This window comes from Lutra lutra, chromosome 1 (assembly GCF_902655055.1).
Source record: "Lutra lutra chromosome 1, mLutLut1.2, whole genome shotgun sequence".
NCBI classification, from domain to species: Eukaryota; Metazoa; Chordata; class Mammalia; order Carnivora; family Mustelidae; genus Lutra; species Lutra lutra.
Genome location: NC_062278.1, coordinates 128,173,259 through 128,201,069, shown reverse-complemented (window position 1 = coordinate 128,201,069; position 27,811 = coordinate 128,173,259). Strand labels below are relative to the sequence as shown.

General features: G+C 36.3%; 1 protein-coding gene across 4 annotated transcripts in view; it reads left to right on the top strand.

Annotated features, from left to right (window-relative positions):
- NCK1 (NCK adaptor protein 1) overlaps positions 1-27,215 on the top strand; it is a 93,156-nt gene extending 65,941 nt beyond the window's left edge. For 3 of the 4 annotated variants that reach the window (XM_047736211.1, XM_047736197.1, XM_047736206.1), the window contains 2 exons: positions 23,251-23,963; positions 26,250-27,215. In XM_047736211.1, coding sequence (XP_047592167.1) covers positions 23,251-23,963; positions 26,250-26,444 — 908 coding nt within the window. In that variant the 3' untranslated portion in view covers positions 26,445-27,215. Of the gene's footprint in view, positions 1-1,760; positions 2,079-23,250; positions 23,964-26,249 lie in introns of those variants that run through there. The other variant, XM_047736218.1, reaches the window with a different exon arrangement.
- Positions 27,216-27,811: the final 596 nt, after the last annotated feature.

Genomic DNA, 27,811 nt, shown 5'->3' with positions numbered 1-27,811 from the left:
TAGCTGGTGTTCAAGGGCCAGACCAGGGTGGTGCCAGTGAGCAGGATTGAATCAGATCCTCTAGCCAGGACCCCTTGAACTGTGACTGTCTGTTGAAGTTAGGTAAATTCTACATCTGAGAGAGAGATAAATGAGGGAGATTCAGAATTGCCTCCTTCGCATTAAGGCAGTTTTTAAGATATGGAACATTGCTGTATTTTAACATTTAATAGCTTACATTTTGAATTTTGCTTTTAAGAACAAACTATTATTTCATTTTGCATTTGATAAAAGAGTTTTAAATTGTAGATTATTTACTGTAGGTTAGCATCTACAAAGCTGATTTCTTATTTTGTTTTTCTTTTTTCCCCCTTTTCTTTCTCTAACTGTAAAGTTTGTTTGTTTTTACTAGCTCTCCATCAGGGCCAGAGATAATGGAACCCACCTCACAGTGGGCTTGGCTGAGCTGATAGGAAGGAAATATGCACAGATGAGGACTGGCCTCTTTCTTTTTTCTTTTATTTAAACTCTCCTTGGCTGACAGGAAGGAATGGGAGGGACAGAATTTCATTTTTCGTATTCAGGCAAACAGGCTGTTACTTAATGGTTCTTTGTATATATGTGGACAAGAAAGTAAAATTTCTCTTTGCAAAAACCGTTTGGGAGTAATGTGGCATGATTGACAAATACGAAATATTACTAACTGCTTTATATTAGCTTTATTTTTTATTTGGCCTCACTAGTCTAGAGTGTTCTTTCAGTTAACAGCAATAGAAGACAGATCTTTTATTTTTAACACTGTTTTAGCCAAAACTAAAATATAGTACAACTCAAAGTAAATATAAAATACTAGAATATTGGTTTGCGAGTGAATAACATTTCTAGTATTTTAAAGGTAGTTTAATAAATGAAGTTACCAATCTGAGTTTTCACTATGACTTTTAACTACTGTATCTGAGATTACCTTTTATTAAGATTTTTAAGTTTTGCAAATAAGACCATTATTATTTTTTAAGTGAAGGACAAATCAGAAAGAGGTTATCCTTGATTATCTGAAGAGACCATAGTTAGAACCAGGAATACTTCTGATTTTGCAAATATTGGACACTTACTTAAAGCATGTAGATCAGAGGTATTGGAGAAAATTAAGGTAACTTGGTATCAAGAAAGTATGCCTCATCGTTATGAAGGCACAACAGGGATTAGGGCTATACCTAGACTTTTTTATTCCTTTTTAAAAGGATACTGGTATCCTGGGACTGGATATGTTTAAATGTTTAAACAGAATATTGTGAAAAAAACCTAATATCATAGAGCAAAATGGAAATATATCCCAGTTTTATTTGCATTTATCCCAGTTTTTATTGCATATAAACTTCAAAAGCCCAGCTAGATAGAATTTTTATTGTTTGTCAATACGCCTGGGAAACCTTCCATACTGTTTTCTGACATTATTGAGACAATTTTGGAAAGACTTTTTATCTATTTAAGTCCTAGAATATCTCTGTTAACTTTATTACTATATTATAGGTATTGCAGGATACTTGAAAACATTCTGTTTTAAGTTACTGATCTTTTAGTTCTCCTGTATAATGATGTGATTCCAACTTTTGTATCAGATGGCTTTCTCTTAGAATTTCTGAACTCCTTTTTGGTAACCTAAGTGTCCCATGTGGTTAATGGATTTGTTTCACAATGATTGTGTTGGTGGAGACATTGTTTGAAAGATAAAAAGAAAAGGAGAAAACAAGGGAGAGATGAATGAATGAATATGTTTTCAACTATTAAAAATACATGCTTTAAAGCTTCTTCTAAAATAAGTCTGAATAATAAGGTAACTTTGTGGCCATGATGATATACTTGTTTTATAGGTTGTATTATAGTTCAGGGGAGAAGTTTTAGAGAGAAGCCTCAGAAAAACTTTCTGTTGCCTGGGTGTAGGCCAAGTCACATGGATTGGGCGTGGGGAGTTTCAGTGTTGCAGAACAGACCAGGAAGCTCACAGAGAATTATCCTGAGCTGTGTTGACAAACTGACAAAAGAGAACACGGGATTTTTATTCAAAATGGATTGGTTAAACGTCTTTAAAGATTTTTTCAGTAAGTTTATCTATTTATTAAATCCGTAGTTTTCTTGTAGTTTTTGAATTAGATTTTTCACTTTTGTGAATTTAAAGAAAAACTGTATGGAATCTGATGTGTTTCTATAATAGGCTGGTGCTTTATGTTGTTTATGAAACATAAGCTAAATGATTGGTGATACTTCAAATAATACTAGTTTTGACTTGATAAGTAATAGGTTTTAAAATGTTTTATCATCAGTGTTTGAAAGTAAAGAGAAAGGATATAAATGAGTTTGCAGTTAGTTATACTTTGGTAACTTTGAACTTAGAATAGACATTTGAAGTGAATTAAATTATAAACATTAAAAATATGAGGAAAAGAAAGGATTAGGTGAGCAAGTTCTTCCGTCCTCGGTATTTGAATCAACATAAATATTGTTTTAGTACTTTTTACTTAGATTTTAGAGGAATGATATAGAAGATAACATTTAATAAAACAATATAGAGAATGTTTTGATTTAATCAATGTAGGATTGCTAGAAATTTCTCTTTTGGTAATTGTGAGATTTGATATTTTGAAATGAGTTGAGAGGAGCTGCATACAGAGAAAATAAAAACACTGAAACTAGTGAATTACTGGGATTGTTTTGAGTTCAGGTCATAATGTAACACTGATACTAACTTAACCAGAGCTTCATGTGTATATTTGCTAATGGCCTTTTTATGATCTTATGAGAGTGAACTTGATTTGATCTCTTTGAATATTTGTTTGGTGTTTCTAGAAAAATGAATAGAGGGGTTGTTGTAGAAGTCTCATGCATAAGGAATCTAAGGAAACAAAGAGTAACCTGTTGAGAGATTTCATTTTTAGGCAGAATGGAAAAGGAGCAAGTACTTTGTTGAAAAAGAATGTCATTATTGTAATATTAAGACTCATTTGTTTCTTTAGTTAATTTTGGTGGCCAAGTGAATTCTTCTGGAATATCTGTCTTTTGTTTACTTTTGGAAAGTTAATACATTTTTAGATCCACTTTCTGGGTTAGTTTTCCTTTTGGAAAGTTATTAATTTATTCATTTATCAACATATTTTCCTTGGGACCCTACTGCAAGCCAGACAACAATCAGAGAATGAAAAACTAAGACTAACTTTCATAGAATTTACATGGTGAGGAGGTTGTTATTTTAATATTAATACAGTGGATTTCATATCTTGGTTTAATCATAAGTGTTGGTTGCTTGGTGGTCATAAGTGACCATAAATCAACCAGAAACGGTGTAAAAAGAATATAATATATCATTGGTATGGTGATTCATTATATACCATCAATACAATGATAAAGTTATCATTCTCTCTGTTGTCTCAGAAAGTCAATAATCTTAAATACATTTGTAGACCTGAGGGTGAGGGTTTGAGATTTGCAACCAAGATACTCCTTTTTTTTCATTAACTGCAGCAAGCCAAAATTTGTATTTATTTTGCTTTGCAGTAGAAGATACAGTATATGTGTTCCATGTGTAGTGGCTAGAATAAACAAAGAGGGTACAGTATTTTAGATAAAACAATAATAAAAAATAATTTATCTTTCATGTAGATGAACAGATAAATATACAAAAATTTAAATAAAAACTTGTGCTGGAAAGAACACCATATATTTGTATTTAGAATTCCCTAATTTTGCTCCCAGATATACCACTTTTAACCATGTGGCAAAGGCTATGTAACTAAACTTTCCTGATTTCTTGTTATTTGTAAAGGAAAGTTGGGCAAGACTAGATGATCCTGGAAAGTCCCTTCTAACTCTAAAAAGCCTTACAGCCCTGGTAAAACAACAGATCAGTCTACGTGTGATAGAAATCAGGAAAGTCCATGAGGGAGAAACTGTGAAGAAGTAGGACTAAAAACCAGAACTACAGTTCCTTAAAGAATTAGAATAAGTAATACTTGCTTTGGCCTCATTCTCTTGAACGTTTATTTAGTCAATGATTTAGATGGAGGGAAGATGACCTGCTTAAAGAAAAGAATACTAAGGACGAAAGAATAATATATTGAGTTCAGATACATATATTTGAAAGATAAAAACTAAAATAGAAATAAAGTGAATTAGGGGCAGGCATTATAATGTACAAATCTACATTAAGTTTTTAGAGATTGCTGAAAATCTGGCCTGGCAGGACTTTTTATGAGTAAAAGCTGCTATGAAGTCACGATATGCGGGTCATGGGATTGAGCCCCGCATTGGGCTCCAAGATTCTCTCTCCCTCTCTATGCCCTTCCCCCACCTCTAAAAAATTAAAATAAGACTGCTATGTTACTGTGGGTGCTAAAGAATTTCAGTGCAGTTCATGATAGCATTGATTCAAATCTATGTAGTTAAAGTGAAAGTATACAAATAGCTACTTTATGTGTGTGCTGGCCAAATGAAACATGACATAGTTTATCCACTTTGGATAGATAGACTTTAACAGTGGCATTGAGAAACTTGGATACTTCCAAATACTGTATCTAGTATATCAAGGATTTTGAAACCAGGTTATATAAAAGTAGTTATGTGTACAAAGATTTGCCTTAAGGAAAAGACAACCGTCATGTGACTGGAATATTTACAGTGCTTAACCAGATTCTTCAAAACTTGGAGGAGTTAATAATACAGTGTTTTGGTCAAGAAATAGTGCTGTAGGAGGAGAGAAGACAGACCAGTGGGTAGGAGTGAAGGGCAGATTGGAAGCTATACTTTGTTCTTTGAACAAAGCTAATGATAAAAATGACTGCCTCACTTTTGAGTGAGCACATCCTCAGTGCTCAGACCTGAGCATTCCCTCCCAACCCTGGCAGAGTCTACCTATAAAATGCAATAATAAAGATTTAAGTGTTTTTGAAAAATTAAATGCCAGCAGCACTAGGAGTAATAACTACCATTGATTAATGGAGTGCCTGCTATGTGCTATGTACTGTGTTAGGTGCTTTACATATAAACTTCTTTAAACAAATGTTAAAAGGTAGGTTCTTACCATTTCACAGACCTGGAAACTGGAGTTTAATGAAGATTAAATAACTCAACCAAGATCAGATAGAACTAGTAAGTACCAGGACTAAAATTTAAATTTGGAAGTTGTTTATGTTATTGTTAGTTTGCCTTATATACCCATTAGGACTAAAGAGTAGAGAAAGAATTAGAATCAGATAAGCAATGGATTAGAAAGATTTGATGCAAAAGGACTAAGGTTAGGATGATTGTGGAGAACTAACTGTGAAGTCGAGAAGAATTTAGAAAAGTTAATATTCCTTCTTGGTCTGGGGGATCCTCCTTGTTGTAGATGATCTCCTTGAAAAGAGATACTGATATTTTACATTTGTATAATTTTCTAAAGCACTTTTCAATGTATTCACTCATTGGTAACAGGAAATTGGAAATACCATTTTTTTAGCAACAGAGACAAAGGGCATAAACAGGTTCTTCTCAAAGAATTGTAAGCAGAGGAGAAAAAAGCAGGCTATTGATTATGCATGTATTTGTCATTCACATGATAAACACTAATAGAACACTTAATATGGGCCAGGCAGTGGGGGTAGGGAAGTGATTAAAAACTTGGTGTTTGGGGCGCCAGGGTGGCTCAGCGGGTTAAGCCGCTGCCTTCGGCTCGGGTCATGATCTCGGGGTCCTGGGATCGAGCCCCGCATCGGGCTCTCTGCTCAGCGGAGAGCCTGCTTCCTCCTCTCTCTCTGCCTGCCTCTCTTCCTGCTTGTGATCTCTCTCTCTGTCAAATAAATAAATAAAAAATCTTAAAAAAAAAAACAACTTGGTGTTTGAGGACTGGAGTCAGGATGGCGGAGAAGTAGCAGGCTGAGACTACATCAGGTAGCAGGAGATCACCTAGATAGCTTATCAAACCATTGCAAACACCTACAAATCCAACGGGAGATCGAGGAGAAGAAGAACAGCAATTCTAGAAACAGAAAATCGACCACTATCTGAAAGGTAGGACCGGCGGCGAAGTGAATCCAAAGCGACGGGAAGATAGACCGCGGTGGGGGGAGGGGCCGGCTCCCGGCAAAGGGCGGAGCAACGGAGCACAAAATCAGGACTTTTAAAAGTCTGCTCCACTGAGGGACATCGCTCCAGAGGCTAAACTGGGGTGAAACCCACACAGGGCCAGTGTGGCCCTAGGTCCCGCAGGGTCACAGAAGGATCGGGGGTGTCTGAGTGTCACAGAGCTTGCAGGTATTAGACCGGGGAAGCCGGCTACAGAGACAGAGCTGAGGAGTGAGCTCTCAGCTCAGGGTTACCTTGAACCAGTTGCAGGCTGGGTGAGCTCGGAGCACGGCTAGAGGCCAGGGAGACGGGCGTGATTGGGCTCTTTTCTCTGAGGGTGCACTAAGGAGTGGGGCCCCAAGCTCTAGGCTCCTCCGGGCCAGAGACTGGGAGGCCGCCGTTTTCATTCTTGTCCTCCGGAACTCTATGGAAGGCGTTCAGGGGACAAAAGCTCCCAAAAGTGAACCCGAGCAGATTACTTAGCCCGGCCCCTGGTAAGGGCTGTGCAATCAGAAGATCAACAAGAAATCCAGCCAAGACAAATTTCACCTACCAAGGAGAGCAGCAGAATTCCAGTGGAAGACAAAGCAAAGAACGGAACTCATGGCTTTCTCCCCATGATTCTTTAGTCTTGCAGTTAATTTAATTTTTTTTCTTCTAATTTTTTTTTAACTTTTACCCTTTTCTTTTTTAACGTTTTTAAATTAGTTTATCTAATATATATATATATTTTTTCTTTTTTATATTTTTTCTTTGTTTTCTTTTCTTAATTTTTTTTTTTCCCCTGAACTACTTATTATCCCCTTTCTCTCTCCCACGATTTGGGGTCTCTTCTAATTTGGTTAAAGCACATTTTCCTGGGGTCTTTGCCACCCTTTCAGTATTTTATTTGCTCCTTCATATACTATACTTCATATATCTGGACAAAATGACAAAGCGGAAAAACTCACCACAAAAAAAAAAAAAAAAAAAAAGGCAGTACCGAAGGCTAGGGACCTAATCAATACAGACATTGGTAATATGTCAGATCTAGAGTTCAGAATGACGATTCTCAAGATTCTAGCCGGGCTTGAAAAAGGCTTGGAAGATATTAGAGAAACCCTCTCTGGAGAGATAAAAGCCCTTTCTGGAGAAATAAAAGAACTAAAATCTAACCAAGTTGAAATTTAAAAAAAGCTATTAATGAGGTGCAATAAAAAATGGAGGCTCTTACTGCTAGGATAAACGAGGCAGAAGAAAGAATTAGTGATATAGAAGACCAAATGACAGAGAATAAAGAAGCTGAGCAAAAGAGGGACAAACAGCTACTGGGCCATGAGGGGAGAATTCGAGAGATAAGTGGCACCATAAGGTGAAACAACATTAGAATAATTGGGATTCCAGAAGAAGAAGAAAGAAAGAGGGGAGCAGAAGGTATATCGGAGAGAATTATTGGAGAGAATTTCCCTAATATGGCAAAGGGAACAAGCATCAAAATCCAGGAGGTGCAGAGAACCTCCTCAAAATCAACAAGAATAGGTATACACCCCGTCACGTAATAGTAAAATTTATAAGTATTAGTGACAAGAGAAAATCCTGAAAGCAGCCCGGGAAAAGAAGTCTGTAACATAAAATGGTAAAAATATTAGATTGGCAGCAGACTTATCCACAGAGACCTGGCAGGCCAGAAAGAACTGGCATGATATATTCAGAGCACTAAATGAGAAAAAACATGCAGCCAAGAATACTATATCCAGCTAGGCTATCACTGAAAATAGGAGAGATTAAAAGCTTCAAGGACAAACAAAAACTGAAAGAACTTGCAAACACCAAACCAGCTCTACAGGAAATATTGAAAGGGGTCCTCTAAGCAAAGAGAGAGCCTAAATGTAGTAGACCAGAAAGGAACAGAGACAATATACAGTAACAGTCACCTTACAGGCAATACAGTGGCACAAAATTCATATCTCTTAATAGTTACCCTGAATGTTAATGGGCTAAATGCCCCAATCAAAAGACACAGGGTATCAGAATGGATAAAAAAAACAAAACCCATCAATATGTTGCCTACAAAAAACTGATTTTAGACCCGAAGACACCTCCAGGTTTAAAGTGAGGGGGTGGAAAAGAATTTACCATGCTAATGGACATCAGAAGAAAGCTGGAGTGGAAATCCTTATATCAGATCAATTAGATTTTAAGCCAAAGACTATAATAAGAGATGAGGAAGGACACTATATCATACTCAAAGGTTCTGTCCAACAAGAAGATCTAACAATTTTAAATATCTATGCGCCTAACATGGGAGCAGCCAACTGTATAAACCAATCAATAACAAAATCAAAGAAACACATTGACAATAATACAATAATAGTAGGGGACTTTAACACTCCCCTCACTGAAATGGACAGATCATCCAAGCAAAAGATCAACAAGGAAATCAAGGCCTTAAATGACACACTGGACCAGATGGACATCACAGATACATTCAGAACATTTCATCCCAAAGCAAAAGAATACACATTCTTCTCTAGTGGACATGGAACATTCTCCAGAATAGATCACATCCTGGGTCCTAAATCAGGTCTCAACCGGTATCAAAAGATTGGGATCATTCCCTGCATATTTTCAGACCACAATGCTCTGAAGCTAGAACTCTATCACAAGAGGGAATTTGGAAAGAATCCAAATACATGGAGACTAAACAGCATCCTTTTAAAGAATGAATGGGTCAACCAGGAAATTAAAGAAGAACTGAAAAAATTCATGGAAACAAATGATAATGAAAACCCAACGGTTCAAAATCTGTGGGACACAGCAAAGGCAGTCCTGAGAGGAAAATATATAGCGGTACAAGCCTTTCTCAAGAAACAAGAAAGGTCTCAGGTACACAACCTAACCCTACACCTAAAGGAGCTGGAGAAAGAACAAGAAAGAAACCCTAAACCCAGCAGGAGAAGAGAAATCATAAAGATTAGAGCAGAAATCAATGAAATAGAAACCAAAAAACAATAGAACAACGAAACTAGGAGCTGATTCTTTGAAAGAGTAAGATTGATAAACCCCTGGCCAGACTTATCAAAAAGAGAAAGGACCCAAATAAATGAAATAATGAATGAAAGAGGAGAGATCACAACTAACACCAAGGAAATATAAACAATTATAAGAACATACTATGAGCAACTCTACGCCAACAAATTTGACAATCTGGAAGAAATGGATGCATTCCTAGAGACATATAAACTACCACAACTGAACCAGGAAGAAATGGAAAGCCTGAACAGACCCATAACCAGTAAGGAGATTGAAACAGTCATCAAAAATCTCCAAACAAACAAAAGCCCAGGGCCAGACGGCTTCCCGGGGGAATTCTACAAAACATTTAAAGAACTAATTCCTATTCTCCTGAAACTGTTCCAAAAAATAGAAATGGACGGAAAACTTCCAAACCCATTTTATGAGGCCAGCATCACCTTGATCCCAAAACCAGATAAGGATTCCATCAAAAAAGAGAATTACAGACCAGTATTCTTAATGAACACAGATGCAAAAATTCTCACCAAAATACTAGCCAATAGGATTCAACAGTACGTTAAAAGGATTATTCACCACGACCAAGTGGAATTTATTCCAGTGCTGCAAGGTTGGTTCAACATCCGAAAATCAATCAATGTGATACAACACATTAATAAAAGAAAGAACAAGAACCATATGATACTCTCCATAGATGCTGAAAAAGCATTTGACAAAGTACAGCATCCCTTCCTGATCAAAACTCTTCAAAGTGTAGGGATAGACGGCACATACCTCAATATTATCAAAGCCATCTATGAAAAACCCACGGCAAATATCATTCTCAATGGAGAAAAACTGAAAGCTTTTCCGCTAAGGTCAGGAACACGGCAGGGATGTCCATTATCACCACTGCTATTCAACATAGTACTAGAAGTCCTAGCCTCAGCAATCAGACAACAAAAAGAAATTAAAGGCATCCAAATCGGCAAAGAAGAAGTCAAACTATCACTCTTTGCAGATGATATGGTACTCTATGTGGAAACCCCAAAAGACTCCACTCCAAACTGCTAGAAGTTGTACAGGAATTCAGTAAAGTGGTCAGGATATAAAATCAATGCACAGAAATCAGTTGCATTTCTCTACACCAACAACAAGACAGAAGAAAGAGAAATTAGGGAGTCAGTCCCATTTACAGTTGCACCCCAAACCATAAGATACCTAGTAATAAACCTAACCAAAGAGGCTAAGAATGTATACTCAGAAACTATAAAGTACTCATGAAAGAAATTGAGGAAGACACAAAGAAATGGAAAAATGTTCCATGCCCCTGAATTGGAAGAACAAATATTGTGAAAATGTCTATTCTACCTAAAGCACACATTTAATGCAATCCCCATCAAAATTCCACCCATTTTTTTCAAAGAAATGTAACAAATAATCCTAAAATTTATATGGAACCAGAAAAGACCTCGAATAGCCAAAGGAATATTGAAAAAGAAAGCCAAAGTTGGTGGCATCACAATTCCGGACATCAAGCTCTATTACAAAGCTGTCATAATCAAGACAGCACGGTACAGGGACAAAAACAGACACAAATATCAATGGAACAGAATAGAGAGCCCAGAAATAGGCCCTCAACTCTATGGTCAACTAATCTTTGACAAAGCAGGAAAGAATGTTTCATGGAAAAAAGACAGCCTCTTTAATAAATGGCGGGAAAATTGGACGGCCACATGCAGAAAAATGAAATTGGACCATTTCTTTACACCACACACAAAAATAGACTCAAAATGGATGAAGGACCTCAATGTGAGAAAGGAGTCCATCAAAATCCTTGAGGAGAACACAGGCACCAACCTCTTCGACCTCTGCTGCAGCAACGTCTTCCTAGGAACATCACCAAAGGCAAGGGAAGCAACGGCAAAAATGAACTATTGGGACTTCATCAAGATCAAAAGCTTTTGCACAGCAAAGGAAACAGTGAACAAAATGAAAGGACAACTGACAGAATGGGAGAAGATATTTGCAAACAACATATCAGATAAAGGGCTAGTGTCCAAAATCTATAAAGAACTTAGCAAACTCAACACCCAAAGAACAAATAATCCAATCAAGAAATGGGCAGAGGACATGAACAGACATTTCTGCAAAGAAGACATCCAGATGGCCAACAGACACATGAAAAAGTGCTCCACATCACTCGGCATCAGGGAAATACAAATCAAAACCACAATGAGATACCACCTCACACCAGTCAGAATGGCTAAAATTAACAAGTCAGGAAATGACAGATGCTGGCGAGGATGCGGAGAAAGGGGAACCCTCCTACACTGTTGGTGGGAATGCAAGCTGGTGCAACCACTCTGGAAAACAGCATGGAGGTTCCTCAAAACGTTGAAAATAGAACTACCCTATGACCCTGCAATTGCACTGCTGGGTATTTACCCTAAAGATACAAACGTAGTGATCCGAAGGGGCACGTGCACCTGAATGTTTATAGCAGCAATGTCCACAATAGCCAAACTATGGAAAGAACCTAGATGTCCATCTACAGACGAATGGATAAAGAAGATGTGGTATATATACACAATGGAATACTATGCAGCCATCAAAAGAAATGAAATCTTGCCATTTGCGAAGACGTGGATGGAACTAGAGGGTATCATGCTTAGTGAAATAATTCAGTCGGAGAAAGACAACTATCATATGATCTCCCTGATATGAGGAAGTGGAGATGCAATGTGGGGGGTTTGGGGGGGTAGGAGAAGCATAAATGAAACAAGATGGGATTGGGAGGGAGACAAACCATAAGTGACTCTTAATCTCACAAAACAAACTGAGGGTTGCTGGGGGGAGGGGAGTCCGGAGAGGGGCATGGGCTTATGGACATTGGGGAGTGTATGTGCTATGGTGAGTGCTGTGAAGTGTGTAAACCTGGCAATTCACAAATCTATACCCCTGGGGATAAAAATACATTATATGTTTATAAAAAAATAATTAAAAAAAACTTGGTGTTGTGCTCAAAGACGTAAATATTGTTATACACATGGTCAAACATTACATTAAAAATATTTACAAAGAATAGTTGTGGCACAAAAGAGAAATACATTTGTTCGGTTTTAGGGAGAGAGAAAAAGCTCTAGTGAGAAGAGAATACCTTGTTTGAATCTTGAAGAATGAGGGTGGCATGTGTTTGAGGTTTAAAAAAATTTTAAAAAAAAAAGTAATGGGCATAGGCTCAGAGTCTTGCAAGGGCCTGGGTTTTTTGGGTACTGAGGAGCTTATATTCCTTAGCATTAGTGTAAAGCTAAAGAAATGCTCAAAGATTACTGAGGGCTTTGTGTTGCATAGGAAACAAATATTCTAAGTTTATGTTTTTTTCCCTGAAATATTTCTGACCTCTGCAATTTAAATAGGCTGTTTTTGGTGTTTTCCCACTTGGAAGTTTAATGGGTAGGTCTGTCCAAAAACTCTTCATTCCTTTTTTGACAATGTATAATTAGTCTTAGGCATCTTTTTCATTATTTAAAAAAAAAATCATTTTGAAACTAGCCATTAACTTCAAGTTTAAATTTTTATTTGGTTTTATCACTCTTCGGTTTTAATCAGTCTAACATTTATTGAGCATCTGATATATGCACAGTTCTAAATAGTATAGGAAACTCGAAAGATCAGTGAGACATGGAATGCTCTTCCTTTCTGGAAGCTGATGGCTATGGTAGTGAGTGAGGTTAAAAGATAAACACAAGAAATGCTGTGATACAATTACCTAAGAAGTACAAGGTGCTAGGGTGCTTTAAAAAGGAAAGCTTATATTTCTGGAGGATGATGGGGGGAAATGAAAGATGTTGGAAAACAAAATGGGAAGTAAATAAAATAAAATTGTTACTTGAAATAGCACTTCTTGCATTGGGTAGGTTTTTGATAGGCAAAGGTTTGTGTTTTGTTGTTTTGTTTTTTAAGATTCATTCAGTCATTCAGTCATTTATTTGACAGAACACACCCAGGGGAAGCAGCAGAGGGGAGGAAGAACCAGGCTTCCCATTGAGCAGGGAGCCTGATGCCACGCAAGGCTCAATCCCAGGACCCCTGGATCATGACCTAAGCCTAAGGTAGATGCTTAACCAACTGGGCCACCCATGTACCCCAACAGGCAGATGGTTTAATAAGATTTTTTTTTTTAAGATTTTTTTTTTTTTTTTTAATTTACTTGACAGATCACAAGTAGGCAAAGAGGCAGGCAGAGAGAGAGAGGAGGAGGAAGCAGGCTCCCCGCTGAGCAGAGAGCCCGATGCAGGACTCGATCCCAGGACCCTGAGATCATGACCTGAGCCGAAGGCAGAGGCTTTAACCACTGAGCCACCCAGGCGCCCCGGTTTAATAAGATTTTAGGAAGAAACTAGCAAACAAGGCAAACAAAATCCTGAAGGTTAAAATACTACTTATTCCTGGGTTTTTAAGTGGCCCATTTTTAATAAGATTTAGATAGTTTCACTGCAGGGCATTATGGAAAGAATCTTTTATTTAACAATTACTTTATGTACTGGGCTATTATTTACATTATCTTATTCACTTTTTAAAAAAAAATTTATTCACTTCTTACAACACTATGACAATATGTGGTGTTTTCTCCATTTCTAGGCTTAGAAAAGTGAATAATTTGTTCAGGTTTCGACAGTAAGTGGTATAGCTTGGATTTGAACCTTGAACCCAAAGGCTCATTGAAAATCTGTGCTGTATTTTGGGACACCTGGGTGGTTCAGTCAGTTAAATATCTGCCTTTAGCTTGGGTTGTGATCCTGGGGTTCTGGGATGAAGTCCTGCATTGGGCTCCCTGCTCAGCGGGTAGCCTGCTGCTCGCCCTGCTTGTATGCTCTCTCTCTCTGTGCGTGTCAAATAAATAAATAAAATCTTTCTAAAAAAATTACAAAGTCTTCGCCCTTTTCAGTACTGTGTATAATAATCCTAGAAAGGAAGAGTGTGGACATTCCGGAGAGGGGTATAGATTCTAGAAAGAGTATTTCTCTTAATTTGATATTCAATAAAGAACCACTGGTGACTTTTGAGCAATAATGTCATGTGATTGCAACTATATTTGTGGATGATGGGTTGGAGTGGGACAGATTGGATTAATAAGGAAACTAGTCTGAAGGGTTATTGAAGACTCAGACACAACAAAATGGGCCTGAAATAGCATGGGAATAGTGGGAATGGAAAGTGTTGGCAGAAAGGAAATAGGATTTGATGTGGGAATCTTTTAAGAAAGAAAATTTTTATGAGGTAAAATTCATATAACAAAATTAATCATTTTGAAGTATACATTTCAGTGGTAGTTAGTATACTAAGAGTGTTGTGCAACTGTCACATCTGATTCCAAACCGTCATCACCCAAGAAAACCCCATTCCCATTAAATAGTCAGTCCCCATTATACCCTCCCTTCATCCCCTGGCAATTGCTAATTTGCTCTCTCTATATATGAATTTATCTATTCTGGCCATTTCATGTAAATGGAATTAAACAATATGTGATCTCTTGTGTCAGGACTCTTTCAGTTGACATCCTGTTTTTAAGGTTCATCTATGTTGTAGCATGTGTCAGTACTTCATCCTTTTATGGGTGAATAATATTCCATTATATGGATATATACCACATTTTGCTTATCCATTAATCTGTGGATGAACATTTGGGTTGTTTCTACCTTTTTTTTTATTGTGTATAGTGAAGCTATGAACATTTGTGTACAAGTATTTGAATATGTGTTTTTCTTTTGAGTATATGCATAGGAGTAGAATCAATGGATCCTACAGTAATTATGTTTTTAACATTTGAAGGGACCATTAAATTGTTTTCCACAGTAGTTGTACCATTTTACACTTTTTTTTAAAGATTTTATTTATTTATTTGACAGAGAAAGATCACAAGTAGACGGAGAGGCAGGCAGAGAGAGAGAGAGAGGGAAGCAGGCTTCTTGCTGAGTAGAGAGCCCGATGTGGGACTCGATCCCAGGACCCTGAGATCATGACCTGAGCCGAAGACAGCGGCTTAACCCACTGAGCCACCCAGGCACCCCACCATTTTACATTTTGATCAACAGTGTAGGAAGGGTCCCAGTTTTTTCTATATTCCCATCAATACTTGTTTTTTTTTTTAAATTTTTTTTGTTTGGTTGGTTTTTTTTTTTAAATAGCTATCCTGATAGGTATAAAATGGTATTTCATTGTGTTTTGATTTGCATTTCAACAAAGATGGTGAACATCTTTTCATGTATTTTAGGGGCATTTGTATATCTTTGTTGGGGAAATATTTGTTCATGTCCTTTTCCCATTGTTGAAATAGGTTCTTTTTGATTCTGGGTTCTAAGAGTTCTTTATATGTTCTGGATATAGACTGTAGACTGTAATCTTTTTTTTTTTTTTTTTTTTTTTTTTTTGTAATTACTATTGCTTGTGCTTTTGGGGTCAGATCTAAGAATTCATTGCTAGCTCCTAGGTCATAAGGATTTTCCCGTGTTTTCTTCTGATAGTTTTAAATTTTTAACTCTTAAATATTTAGGTAATTGATCCATTTGAGTTAATTTTTGTCATCCAAAGTAGGAGTCTAGCTTCATTCTTTTGCATACGGATATCCATTTCTCCCAGCAGCGTTTGTTGAAGAGCCTGTTGTTTCCTCTTTGTCATCCTTGTTGAAAATCAATTGACCATGGATGTACGAGTTTATTTTGGGACTCTCAGCTCTATTCTTTTGGTCTATATGCTTGTCCTTTTGTGCTAATACCATACTGTTTTGATTACTTTGTGGTTTAGAAGTGAGTTTTGAAATTGCAAAATATGAATCCTCCAGTTTTTTTTTCATTTTTGGTGGGGGGAGGTATGGGCATAGGGAGAGGGATAGAGAGAGAATCTTAAGCAGGCTCCATGCCCAGTATGGAGCTTAACACTAGGCTTGATCTCCCGACCCTAAGATCATGACCTGAGCTGAAATCAGGAGTCATCACTTAACCAACTAAGCCACCCAAGGCCCCATTGTTTTCATTTTTTAGGATTGTTTTGGTTATTTGGTGTCCCTTGCAATTCCATATGAATTTTAGCATCAGCATTTCCATTTCTGCAAAAAAGGAGTATCAGAACTTTGATAAGGATTATATGGACTCCGTGGATCACTTTGGATGATATTGCCATATAAAAATATTGAGCCCTCAAATCCATAAACACAGAATGTTTTTTTTTTTTCATTTATTTAGGTCTACTTTAATTTCAGCAATATTTTGTAGTGTTCAGTATACTGTTCTTCTGCCTCCTTGATTAATAAATTTAACCTATATATTTGATTATTAATACTATTATAAATGGAATTATTTTCTCAATTTCCTCTTCAAATTGTTCACTGGTAGTATATAGAAATGCAGCTTTTTTGTGTGTGTTGACTTTGTATCTTGCAACCTTGCTAAATTCATTTCTTCTAACTTTTGTGTGTGTGGGGGGGTCTTTTTTAGGATTTTCTCTATATACAATCAAGTCACCTGCAAATAAAGATTATTTTACTTCCTCCTTTCTTGTTTGGATCTCTTTTATTTCTGTTTCTTGCTTAATTGCCCTGGCTAGCACTTCCAGTACACTATTGAATAAAAGTGTCTGAAAGGGCATCCATGTCTTGTTCCTGATCTTAGTTTTCAGTCTTTCCCTATTGAGTGTGATGGTAACTGCAGGTTTTTCTTTTTGTTTTTTTGTTTCATAAATGCCCTTTTTGATATTGAGGAAATTCCCTTATATTTCTAATTGGCTAATATACTTTTTATCATGAAAGAATGTTAGATTTTTATCAAGAGCTTTTCTATATCAGTTGAAATAGTCATGTGTGTTTTTTTCCTTTCTTATGTTAATGTGGTATATGATAATTGATTTTCATATTGTTGAATAGGTGAACTACTCTTCCATTCCTGGGACAAATATCCCTTTGTCATGATGTACATTCCTATTAATATGCTGCTGTATTGTTTTGTTAGTATAGATGATCCCTATTTTTTGCAGATTCCATATTTGTGAATTTACCTATTTGCTAAAGTTTATTTGTAAGTCCAAACTGATAACTGTGGTGCTTTTGTGGACATGTACAAAGTGGCAGAAATTTTGAGGTGCCTGATGCACATGTTGCCAGCTGATGTTGAACAAGGTGATCCTCTGCCTTTTTGTTTCAGCTCTCATAAATAAATGTCCTTTATGCAGCCTATTTAGTGCCATGGTTTTCTCACTGATATGATTTTTTGGTTTATGATTTTGCGTTTAAAATGCCCCGCAAGTATAGTCCTCAAGTATCGTCGTGTATTCCTAAGTGTAAGAAAGTTGTGATTTGCCTCATGGAAAAAAAAATATATGTTAGATAAGCTTCATTTAGGCATGAGTTACAGTGATGTTGGCTGTGAGCACATTGTTAATCAATATTTTATATTAAATAAAGTATCTTTACAGGGAAACATGTTAAGCAAGGTTATGTATTACTTGGTTGACAAAAATGTTGTGCACAGAGGCTTGCAGGATCTAACCTAGTATTTCATGGTAATTTTATTGAATGTAACTACCATAAATAACAAGAATTGACTATTTTGTTGAGGAATTTTTAATCTGTATTCATAATGGATATTGGTCAGTACTTTCCCTGTGATATCTTTATCTGGCTTTGATATCACGGTAATGCTGACCTCATAGAATGACTGTTTCTTCCCTACTCTCTTTGTAGAAATTTGAAAAGGAAATGTTTGTTAGAATTCATGAGTTAAGTTACCCGGTTCTGGACTTTTCCTTATTGTGAAGTTTTGGGTTACTGAGTCATTCTTTTACTTGTTATAGGTCAGTCCACATTTTCTATTTTTCCTTAAGTTTGTGTCTTTTTAGCAATTTGTTCTTTTCATCTAGGTTATCTAGTTTATTAGTGTACAAGTGTTCATAGTGTTTTTTTTTTCTTACTGTGTTTCTGTTATGTCTCTAGTAATGTCCCACTTTATTTCTGATTTTAGTAATTTGAGTCTTTAGTCAGTTTTGCTATTTTCAAAAACCAACTTTTAGTTTCATTGATTCTTTGTTGTTTGTGTTTTCTCCTTGCATTTTTCTCTGCTCTAATCTTTTTTAATAATAAACTTTCTTCTGCTAGCTTTGGGTTTAGCTTGATATTTCTGTAGTTCCCTAAAGAGTAAAGTTGAGTTATTGATTTGAGTGAGATCAATTTCCTTTTTTTAAAAAAATTCCTTTTCTGGGGCACCTAGGTGGCTCAGTGGGTTAAGCTGTTGCCTTTGGCTCAGGTCATAATATCAGGGTCCTGGGTTCAAGGCCCACAGCAGGCTTCCTGCTCAGCAGGGAGCCTGCTTCTCTCCCCACCGCCCCATCAAATAAATAAAAATCTTTTTAAAAAATTCCTTTTTTATCATCAGCTTTTAGGGCCATAAATTTCCCTCTGAGCATTGCTTTTGCTGCAGCCTTTAGGTTTTTTGGTTGTGTTTTCATTGTCATGTGTCTCGGAGTATTCTTTAACCTTACCTGTAATTTTTTCTTTGACCTACCAGTTGTTTGAGCATGTTAATTAATTTACATATATTTGTGAATTCTCCAGTTTTCCTTTCTGTTAATTTTTAGTATCATTCCACTATGGTCAGAGAAGATACTTTATATGATTTCAGTCTTTTTAAATGTATTTAGACTTGTCTTGTGGCCTAACATATGGTTTATCTTGGAGTGTTCCATGTGCACTCGTGAAAACTGTATACTTGGCTGTTGTTTATGAGCATTCTATATGTCTATTACGTCTTATTGGCTTATAGTATTTTTCAGGTCCACTATTTCCTTACTAAATTTTTGTCTAGTTCCACTCATTATTGAAAACTATTCAAGTCTCTAACTATATTGTAGAACTGTCTTTTTCTCCCTTTAATTCTGTCAAGTTTTGCTTTATTTGTCTTGGGGCTTATATAATATTTGTAGTTGTTACATCTTCTTGATGGATTGACCCTTTTATCAATATATAATGTCCTTCCTTATCTCCTGTAACAACTTGTGTCTTAAAGACTGCCTCAGCTCTCTTTTGTTTACCATTTTCAAGGAATATCTTTTTCCATCCTTTCACTTTCAAATCTGTTTGTATCTCTGGATCTAAAGTGAGTGCTTATAGATACCATAGAGTTGGATCTTGTTTTTAAATCCATTCTGTCAATCTCTGCCCCTTTAGTCCAGTATTTTAATTCACTTAACCTTTTTTAAAAGATTTTTTTTATTTGTCAGAGAAAAAGAGAGAGAAAATACAAATGTACACAAGCAGGGGGAGTGGCAGGCAGAGGGGAAGTAGGCCCCCTGCTGAGCAAGAAGCCCAACTCTGGAACTCAATCCTAGGACCCCAGGATCATGACCTGAGCCAAAGGCAGATGCTTATTAACTCACTGAGCCACCCAGATATCCCTAATTACCAATAAGGAAGACCTTCTGCTCTTTTGCTATTTGTTTTCTATATGTCTCATGCCTTTTCTCCCCTCAGTTCTTCTGTTACTGCCTTTTTTTTGTAATTGATTTTTTTCTGATTTACCAGTTTCCGTTCTCATTTCTTTTTCTGTATTTTTTTAGTTTTTCCTTAGTGATTACCCTGGGAATTACAATTAATATCTTAACTTTTTAACAGTCAAATTTGAATTGATGCAAATTTAGCTGGTATTTAACACTACTCTTTGACAGTTCCATCTTTTTTTTCTTAAGATTTTTTTTTTTTTTAATTTTAGGAGGGGCAGAGGGAGAAGAGAAGTTTTTTGTTTTTTGTTAAGATTTTATTTATTTATTTATTTGAGAGAGAGAAAGAGAGTGAGAGCATGCAAACACAGAGGGAGAAGGAGAAGCAGACTCCCTGCTGAGCAGATAGCTCAGCGTGGGGCTCATTCCCAGGACCCTGAGATCATGACCTGAGCCAAAGGCAGAGCTTAAACAACTGAGCCACCTAGGTGCCCTGAGGAGATTCTTAAAGCAGCCTCCATGTTGACCATGGAGCCCAGCTCAATCTCATGATCCTGAGTTGAAACCAAAAGCTTAACCAGCTGTACCACCCAGGCACCCCTACATTTCCATCTTTATATATTGGGTGCCTGATTTAAAATTATTGTTGTATACCTTTGTATCTTAAATCATACAGGAAAAAAGGATTTACAAGCCAAAAACATAGTATTACTGGCTTTTATATTTATGAATGAAGCTACCTTTACTGTTGTTCTTTATTTCCTCATATGGCTTCAGGTTACTGATTAGTGTCTTCATTTTAGCATGGAAAACTTTCTTTAGCATTTCTTGTAGCACAAATGTAGTGTGATAAACTCCTTCAGTTTTTGTTTAGGAGTGTCTTAATTTTTCCTTCAGTTTTGAAGGACAGTTTTGCTGGGTGTAGAATTCTTGGTTGACAGTTTTTTCTTCTATCAGATTCTACCCCCTTCCTAGGGCTTTTGTTGCTTTTTATTATAGGTTATTTGCTTGTTTAGTGAGTTTTCTAAGCTATTTTTGTAAAGTCTATATTCTTTGTCATGTGTGGCCTTTGAAGTTGGTGTTCTGTCTTTTCCTTCCTAGGGTTTTCATTCTGTCTGTTCCTTGTCTCAGCTGTCCCTTTCCCCAGGCTGTTGCATCAATTAACTGATTTCAGTAAAAGAATGAGAATGTTCCAGGTCCAGTGAAACCAGGGCAAGCCTTTGTGTTAGTCCTTCACATGGCTGCCAGATAGGTTGAAACCCAGCGTCACAGTTCTTTGAGAATAAGATTTGTATTGCTCTCTCTGGCATTAGGAGTGCCAGTTGTTGTCCTCAAAGCCACTACTGATTTAGGATGTAAGAGACGGTAGACAAGCCATTTAAAATGCCACAGCATCCTTTTACTACAAAGCAGCAGCTTTTTTCTTCACTAATCTTTGCTCTAGTTTTGTAAGTTTTTTGTTGTTGTTGTTGTTGTTGTTTACTAGATTCCAGAGTTCTGCAAAGTTGATTCTGACATTATTTGCAAGCTCATTTTAACTGGTTTTTGGGGGGTTTTTTGCTTTTTGATGGATGGAGCCCTAGAATTCTCTACTCCGCCAGAAATCCCTGATGTGGGGATTTTTTTCAGGATATCATTAGCCACAAGTAAGGAAGTTGGGAGGCAGGGAATGCGTTTATGGCCATGGGAAAGGTTATTTTTATTTGGACATGAGTGTTGTATTTGAGATGCTAGTAGTAGATGTCTGTAGATGTCTAGTGACAGTTGGAATCATAGGGCTTGAATTCCAAAAAGAGCTTAGACCTGTAAAAGACCTTGCTTGGAACCTTTTCTACAGAAGTTATAGAAAATAAAAGTATAAGATATCCTTGAAGTAGAAAGGAAGTCCAGGCATCATATCTTCGGAAACACTTTCAATGGAGAAATCTATTCACCTTTTCATTCAGCAAACATTCACTTGTTCCTATTGTATGGTTGCTGGAGATACAAGATCAGTTTTCTGCCTTCAGGAAACTCACTCGTATTAAGGAAGGCAAGAAAATAAGTATAGTACAATTTTATAACAAGGTTCAGAGGAGCCCAGACAGAGGTACACAAGAATATCTAAACAGGCAGTAGGTAAGACAGGAGACTCTCAGGGAAGTTAAAGGAAAAAACAATAGAATAATCTATGATCTTGGTTGCTGCATAGAATAATCTGTGATCTTGACTGCTGCAAAAGAATGAGGGCTCTAAAAAGTAGTAATTTGGAAGTAAAGAGATGACACGGTTTTTATAAGAATGGTTTGGTAGAATGGTAAAGATTAAAGGATTAGATCCTAAGGGTTTAGGAGTAAGAGGTGAGGAAGTTGAAGGAAGAAAAGGAGGCAACTTTTTAGAGAATGTTAGAGTTCACAGGAGCAGCAGAATTGAAGTAACCTTATTTTGGAATAGAAGTGATCTGAGTATGTTTTTAGACAGTAGAAGGGACTGAGTAGGAGGGAAACAAGGAAGGCCAAGAGTCCCAAAAGAGGCAGGAAAGATGATATTTAAAAACCCAGGAGGGGGGCGCTTGGGTGGTCAGTGGGTTAAACCTTTGCCTTCGGCTCAGGTCATGATCTCAGGGTCCTGGGATCAAGCCCCACATTGGGCTCTTCGCTCAGTGGGGAGCCTGCTCCCTCCTCTCTCTCTGCCTGCCTCTCTGCCTACTTATGATCTCTCTCTCTCTCTGTCAAATAAATAAATAATCTTTTAAAAAAATTAAAAACCCAGGAAGATCAGAGATTGGAAACTTTCATGAAGAAAAAGAATGAGGGTAATAAAAAGTTTTGAGATTGTGGGAAGTACAAGAAGTTTTATCTACGAATGCCTCTGTTTTCTCAGTAAAAGCAGAACATAAAATCATGTGCTAAGAAGTGATCAGTAGTAAAAACACATGACAAAAGTTGACATAGCGTACATTTATGATGTAGTACCATGTGGTGCTTTTCTCATTTCTTTTAACAAATATATATAGTAAGTATCTACTGTGTACTAAGCACTGGCTGAGATCTTTGTGTTATAGCTGTGAAAAAAGTAAACAAGTCACTCCTCTTCTGGAGCTTGCACGTGAACAGAGTGAGGGTAGACAAGGAAATAATGTATTATTTTAAAATGAACATAATGAGATAAATAGAGCAACATAGATCTGGGAACTAAGAAAGCAAATGGAAGGATTATCCAGACATAATTACAATCTTACATTGCATATCAAGTTGTAATTTATTGTTTTATTTTTATACAGCTAATTGTGGAATTCAGTTTATAAAGTAAGACAAGAATATGTACTTAGATTGTAGATATGAGAGAAATAATCTATATTTACATTTGGAAGAAATTTTGTTAAATTTAGGAAAACTGTCATTATGTTACTCAATTATTTCAACACCTTTGAGAGAAAAGGTGAGAAGGTAAACTCACATAATAAGTGCCTTTACATGTTTGGTTATGAAAAGAATTTGTGAAGGAAGTCAAAAGGTACAAACTTCCAATTATAAATAAACAAGTCATGAAGATGTAAAATAAAGGAAGAAAAGAAGGAAGAAATTTGTTATCTATAAATTTAAAGGCTGAAGAACTACAGAAGTGAAGATCCTTTTTTAATAATGATGAATATGATGAATAAATTGGTTTTTTGGTTATCATTATCTTATATTCTTATTACTCTTTTTTTTATGTGAACAGGCATTGGAAAAGTGAAAAGAAAACATAGTGTGCCAGATTCTGCATCTCCTGCTGATGATAGCTTTGTTGACCCAGGGGAACGTCTCTATGACCTCAACATGCCTGCTTATGTGAAATTTAACTACATGGCAGAGAGAGAGGATGAATTATCATTGATAAAAGGGACAAAGGTGATCGTCATGGAGAAATGCAGTGATGGGTGGTGGCGGGGTAGCTACAATGGACAAGTTGGATGGTTCCCTTCAAACTATGTAACTGAGGAAGGTGACAGTCCTTTGGGTGACCACGTGGGTTCTCTCTCAGAGAAATTAGCAGCAGTTGTCAATAACCTAAATACTGGGCAAGTGTTGCATGTGGTACAGGCTCTTTACCCCTTCAGTTCATCCAATGATGAAGAACTTAATTTTGAGAAAGGAGATGTAATGGATGTTATTGAAAAGCCTGAAAATGACCCTGAATGGTGGAAATGCAGGAAGATCAATGGAATGGTTGGTCTGGTGCCAAAAAACTATGTTACCATTATGCAGAATAATCCATTAACCTCAGGTTTGGAACCATCACCTCCGCAGTGTGATTACATTAGGCCTTCACTTATTGGAAAGTTTGCTGGCAATCCATGGTACTATGGGAAAGTCACCAGGCATCAAGCAGAAATGGCATTAAATGAAAGAGGGCATGAAGGGGATTTCCTCATTCGTGATAGTGAATCTTCGGTAAGTTGGTTTTCAAATAAATAAATGGAAATAGAGCTCTAAGTATTAAAAAAAAAAAAAAAGGAAGATTGGAAAGGTTAAGTTTCTTCCTTAAAATTAACCAGGTGATAAGTTGGGACATAAACTTAGATCTTCTGAACCTAAAGTCAGTGTTCTTTCCAGTCGTATTTATTTTAGATAAAATACAGCCATAGCAGTGATAACTACATTGGATTATTTCGTCTTGAATTCTGTTGGTCTTGTGTTTCTGAAATAGCTTCTGTCGCATTAAACTGAAAAATGAAGAAAACTGAACCATGGCCTCTTCATTCAGAATAAAACAACACAGTGAACTAAATTGGGAAAATACTTTTTTTTTTTCTTTTTTAGAGAGAGAGAATGGAGAATGAGCATGAATAGGAGGAAGCGGGGAGAGAGAGAGAGAGGGAGAGAGAAAATCTCAAGCAGGCTTCACACTCAATGCAGAGCCTGATATGGGGTTTATCTCACGACCCTGAGATCATGACCTGAGATGCAATCACAAGTCAGACGCTTAAGTGATTGAGCCACCCAGGCACACTTGGGAAAGCATTTCTTAAATTGCATATTGGATATGCTATCATCCTTAGTAAAGGAAATCCCTAAATTAAAAAAAAAAACAACCAAAAACCTAAGATTTAACTTTCTTTATAAATTGGTTGTTTGGAATTTGGAAACCCTTTAATTATTTACATGAAAAACCTATTTTAACTCACTGTATTTGAAATGCATTTGCAATAAAAAATACCTTTTCCAAAACTAGTAAAACAGTAAAAGTATAAAATCATAAAAATGGAGTAATAGTTATGTGGGCTCTTTTGGTTACTGTTTAGGATATTAGAATTTGATGATACTCATTTACCTTTAAAATGGTCTTTATTTTTCCTTTTAAAAGGATACCACTGCTTTTCCACTTTTCAAATCATTAGTATTGGTTTTGTTTCTGTGTATGTAGTTGTACAAAAGTGAATTTGTGATTGTGCAAAAGGTTGAAAGAAAACCTATCTGGGGTGTGTGTGTGTGTGTGTGTGTGTGTGCACATGCATATGGTGTTTATGTGTTTATAAGAGGGAAGGAAGAAAGGAGAGAAGGAGAAATCGAGGTTAATCAAACTGCTTGATACGAAGTTCACGAAACGGGGCCTATACATAACCCCTAAGGAAGAGCAGGCTCAATGATAGGGAAGAGTAGTGGGATTTGTTTTCTGTTTGATACCTGTCTTGGCCCCGCTTTCCAGGACAAGTAGTGGGCAAGTAGGGTTAGAAAGTGAGTGACCCTAGCACAAGTGGTAAGAGTAACCCTAGGTATAGGATGTTTCCAAGAAGCTCACTGTTTGAAACTTTGTCAGTAACTATATAAAAGGAGACTTTTAGTCTGTTCAGAAAACTGTTAGGTTAAAATAAAACAAAAAAACCTAAGAAAGTAAGCTTGATTATAGAACACTGTATTTTCTTGTGGATAATTGAGCATAGATATTAGCCAAAATACACCATTACTTTTAGCAGTAGAATTTTTAAAGTAAAGGTCTCAAACAGGTGTATTTTGTTTGAATTGAGTAATGTTTTTTAAACATTTAAACTTGTTACCAGTATTTAGATACTGGGAGATTTATTATAAAAATTCAGATGACAGACTTCCTTTTAAAATTGGAAGGCCTGCCAGCATTGCCCATATTCCTTCAAGGCAACAATCACAGTTAAGTGGCCACCTCCTTTAGATTGGCCATGCACTGTTCCTTCTGTGTAGCCACCCTGTCACTTGTTTACGTGTCTTTTTACCCTTGCAGGCATTTGAGTTTATGACCTCTCATTAGTGTCTATCATCTTGGAGAATTCAGAACATTATCTCAGCTAGTCTTTAAGATAGCTACTGTTAGCTCACATTAGCTCATGTTTTCTCGTGTGTTTCTGCAGTTGTCTGGCAGGGGAGAAGATAGGTGTTGTGCTTCAGATGTTTAAACTAAGGGATTTGCCGTGGGTGTTAGAGCATACTATTTAAGAGACTTTGGAGTCTGACTGCTTGAGTTTGAATCCTGGCTCTCTTGGAAACTAGATGGTTGATTTTGAGCAACTTAGCTTTTCTTGGCCTCGATTTTCTCAGCTCTAAAAAGGGGTTGGTTGGAGGTGTAAAGGAGATAATCTATGTAAATAATTTAGCACAGTACCTAGTACTTAGCTAAAATTTAAGCACTTATTATTAGTAGTCTAATATAAAAATGCTAACAGATGTCTGTCAAAATGTTTACCCTACATTTTTTTTCTCTTTTAGCCAAATGATTTCTCTGTATCGCTAAAAGCACAAGGGAAGAACAAGCATTTTAAAGTCCAGCTAAAAGAGACTGTCTACTGCATCGGGCAGCGTAAATTCAGCACCATGGAAGAACTTGTAGAACATTACAAAAAGGCACCAATTTTTACAAGTGAACAAGGAGAAAAACTGTATCTTATTAAGCATTTGTCATGATAATGCTGATCAGAAGTGACTGCTACACAGCTGTAATTCGTCATATAATTGAAGACTGAGAAAATGTCAGTCCAATTATGTTTGATTGGAAATCACTTTCTGACCCTACATAAGAATTGACTATAATACATAAGTATTTTTATTATAACTCAGCCCATACATATATACTACATATGCAAAACATCTGCACAAAGCAGTTCCTTATCCTTGGTCTTCTGTTTTATTGTTTTCTTTGCTCTTTTTCTCTTTGCTTCTAATATTAAGGTTTTATATTTTGAAGAAATGATGCAGATCAAAAGTCTTTACATGGAAGAATTTATTGGTTTATTTTCTTTATTTCCTTGTAAGGGTACCATATTAGTCACTTGGTTTGCACTTGCAATGGTTTCTCTTCATATAAAATTATTATATCAGTATATGGCATATGCTAAAATAAATTTCTTGGACAGTGTTCTTTTCTGTGACTAAATAGCAATAATAAATGGAAAATTAGAAATTTTTTCAGGTATTTGTTGCAAGCCATTGTAAATATCAAGTATGTTATATCTGCCATTTTAAAAAATTTATTCATTGTCTTCATTGTAAAGCAAAACAAATGGGACATACATTTGAAAATGTATCTTGTACACTTCTAATTTACACCTGTTGGAAACAAAAATCTCTAAATTTCTAGGATTTTTGCGGGGGTGCTTCTTATCTGGTTATTCAAAAGAATAAAGCAGTCTCTGAGATATTTAGCTTTTCAGACTATAAATGGATGCTCTAGTGTTATATATCATTTTCTTCCCCTAGTGTTATTTTACCAAAGCTCTTGTTGGGGTATGTTACATCTGTGTCAGTGTGGAAAAAGCTGTGGTCAAATGTTGGGGAAATAGGAGGCAATGAGATAACTTGGTTTCCCTCCCACCTCTAAACATCAGTAATTATCAGGCAATAGTATTTCTACTATTTTCATTTCCTCCTGTCAGCTTTGAGTTTTGTTGACTGAGACACTAAAATTGATTATACCTGAGGGAAAGACACGATGTGCCAAATGATTAGACGAAGTTATTTTTAAAATCTTACTTTTGAAAGGTTTCTGTTACATTTTTGTTTACCAAGCAGAAGTTTGGGTGTAAGAGGCTATTAAGGAGTATTGAATCTACTTCTGCAGGTCACAGAAGAAAACTATTTTGTGAGCTCCCCTTCCCAAAATTAATTCAAAAATTAATTTTGAAATTTAAATTTAAGCAAAGTAACCTTCAATATTTTAATTAAAATACTTAATAAAACCATAGAACTTAGTAGGAAATAATACGGTATTTTAAAAATTTCCCCAATGCTAAGCAAATGAATGTTTCTGTTCTTTAATATACTCTAGATAAGTA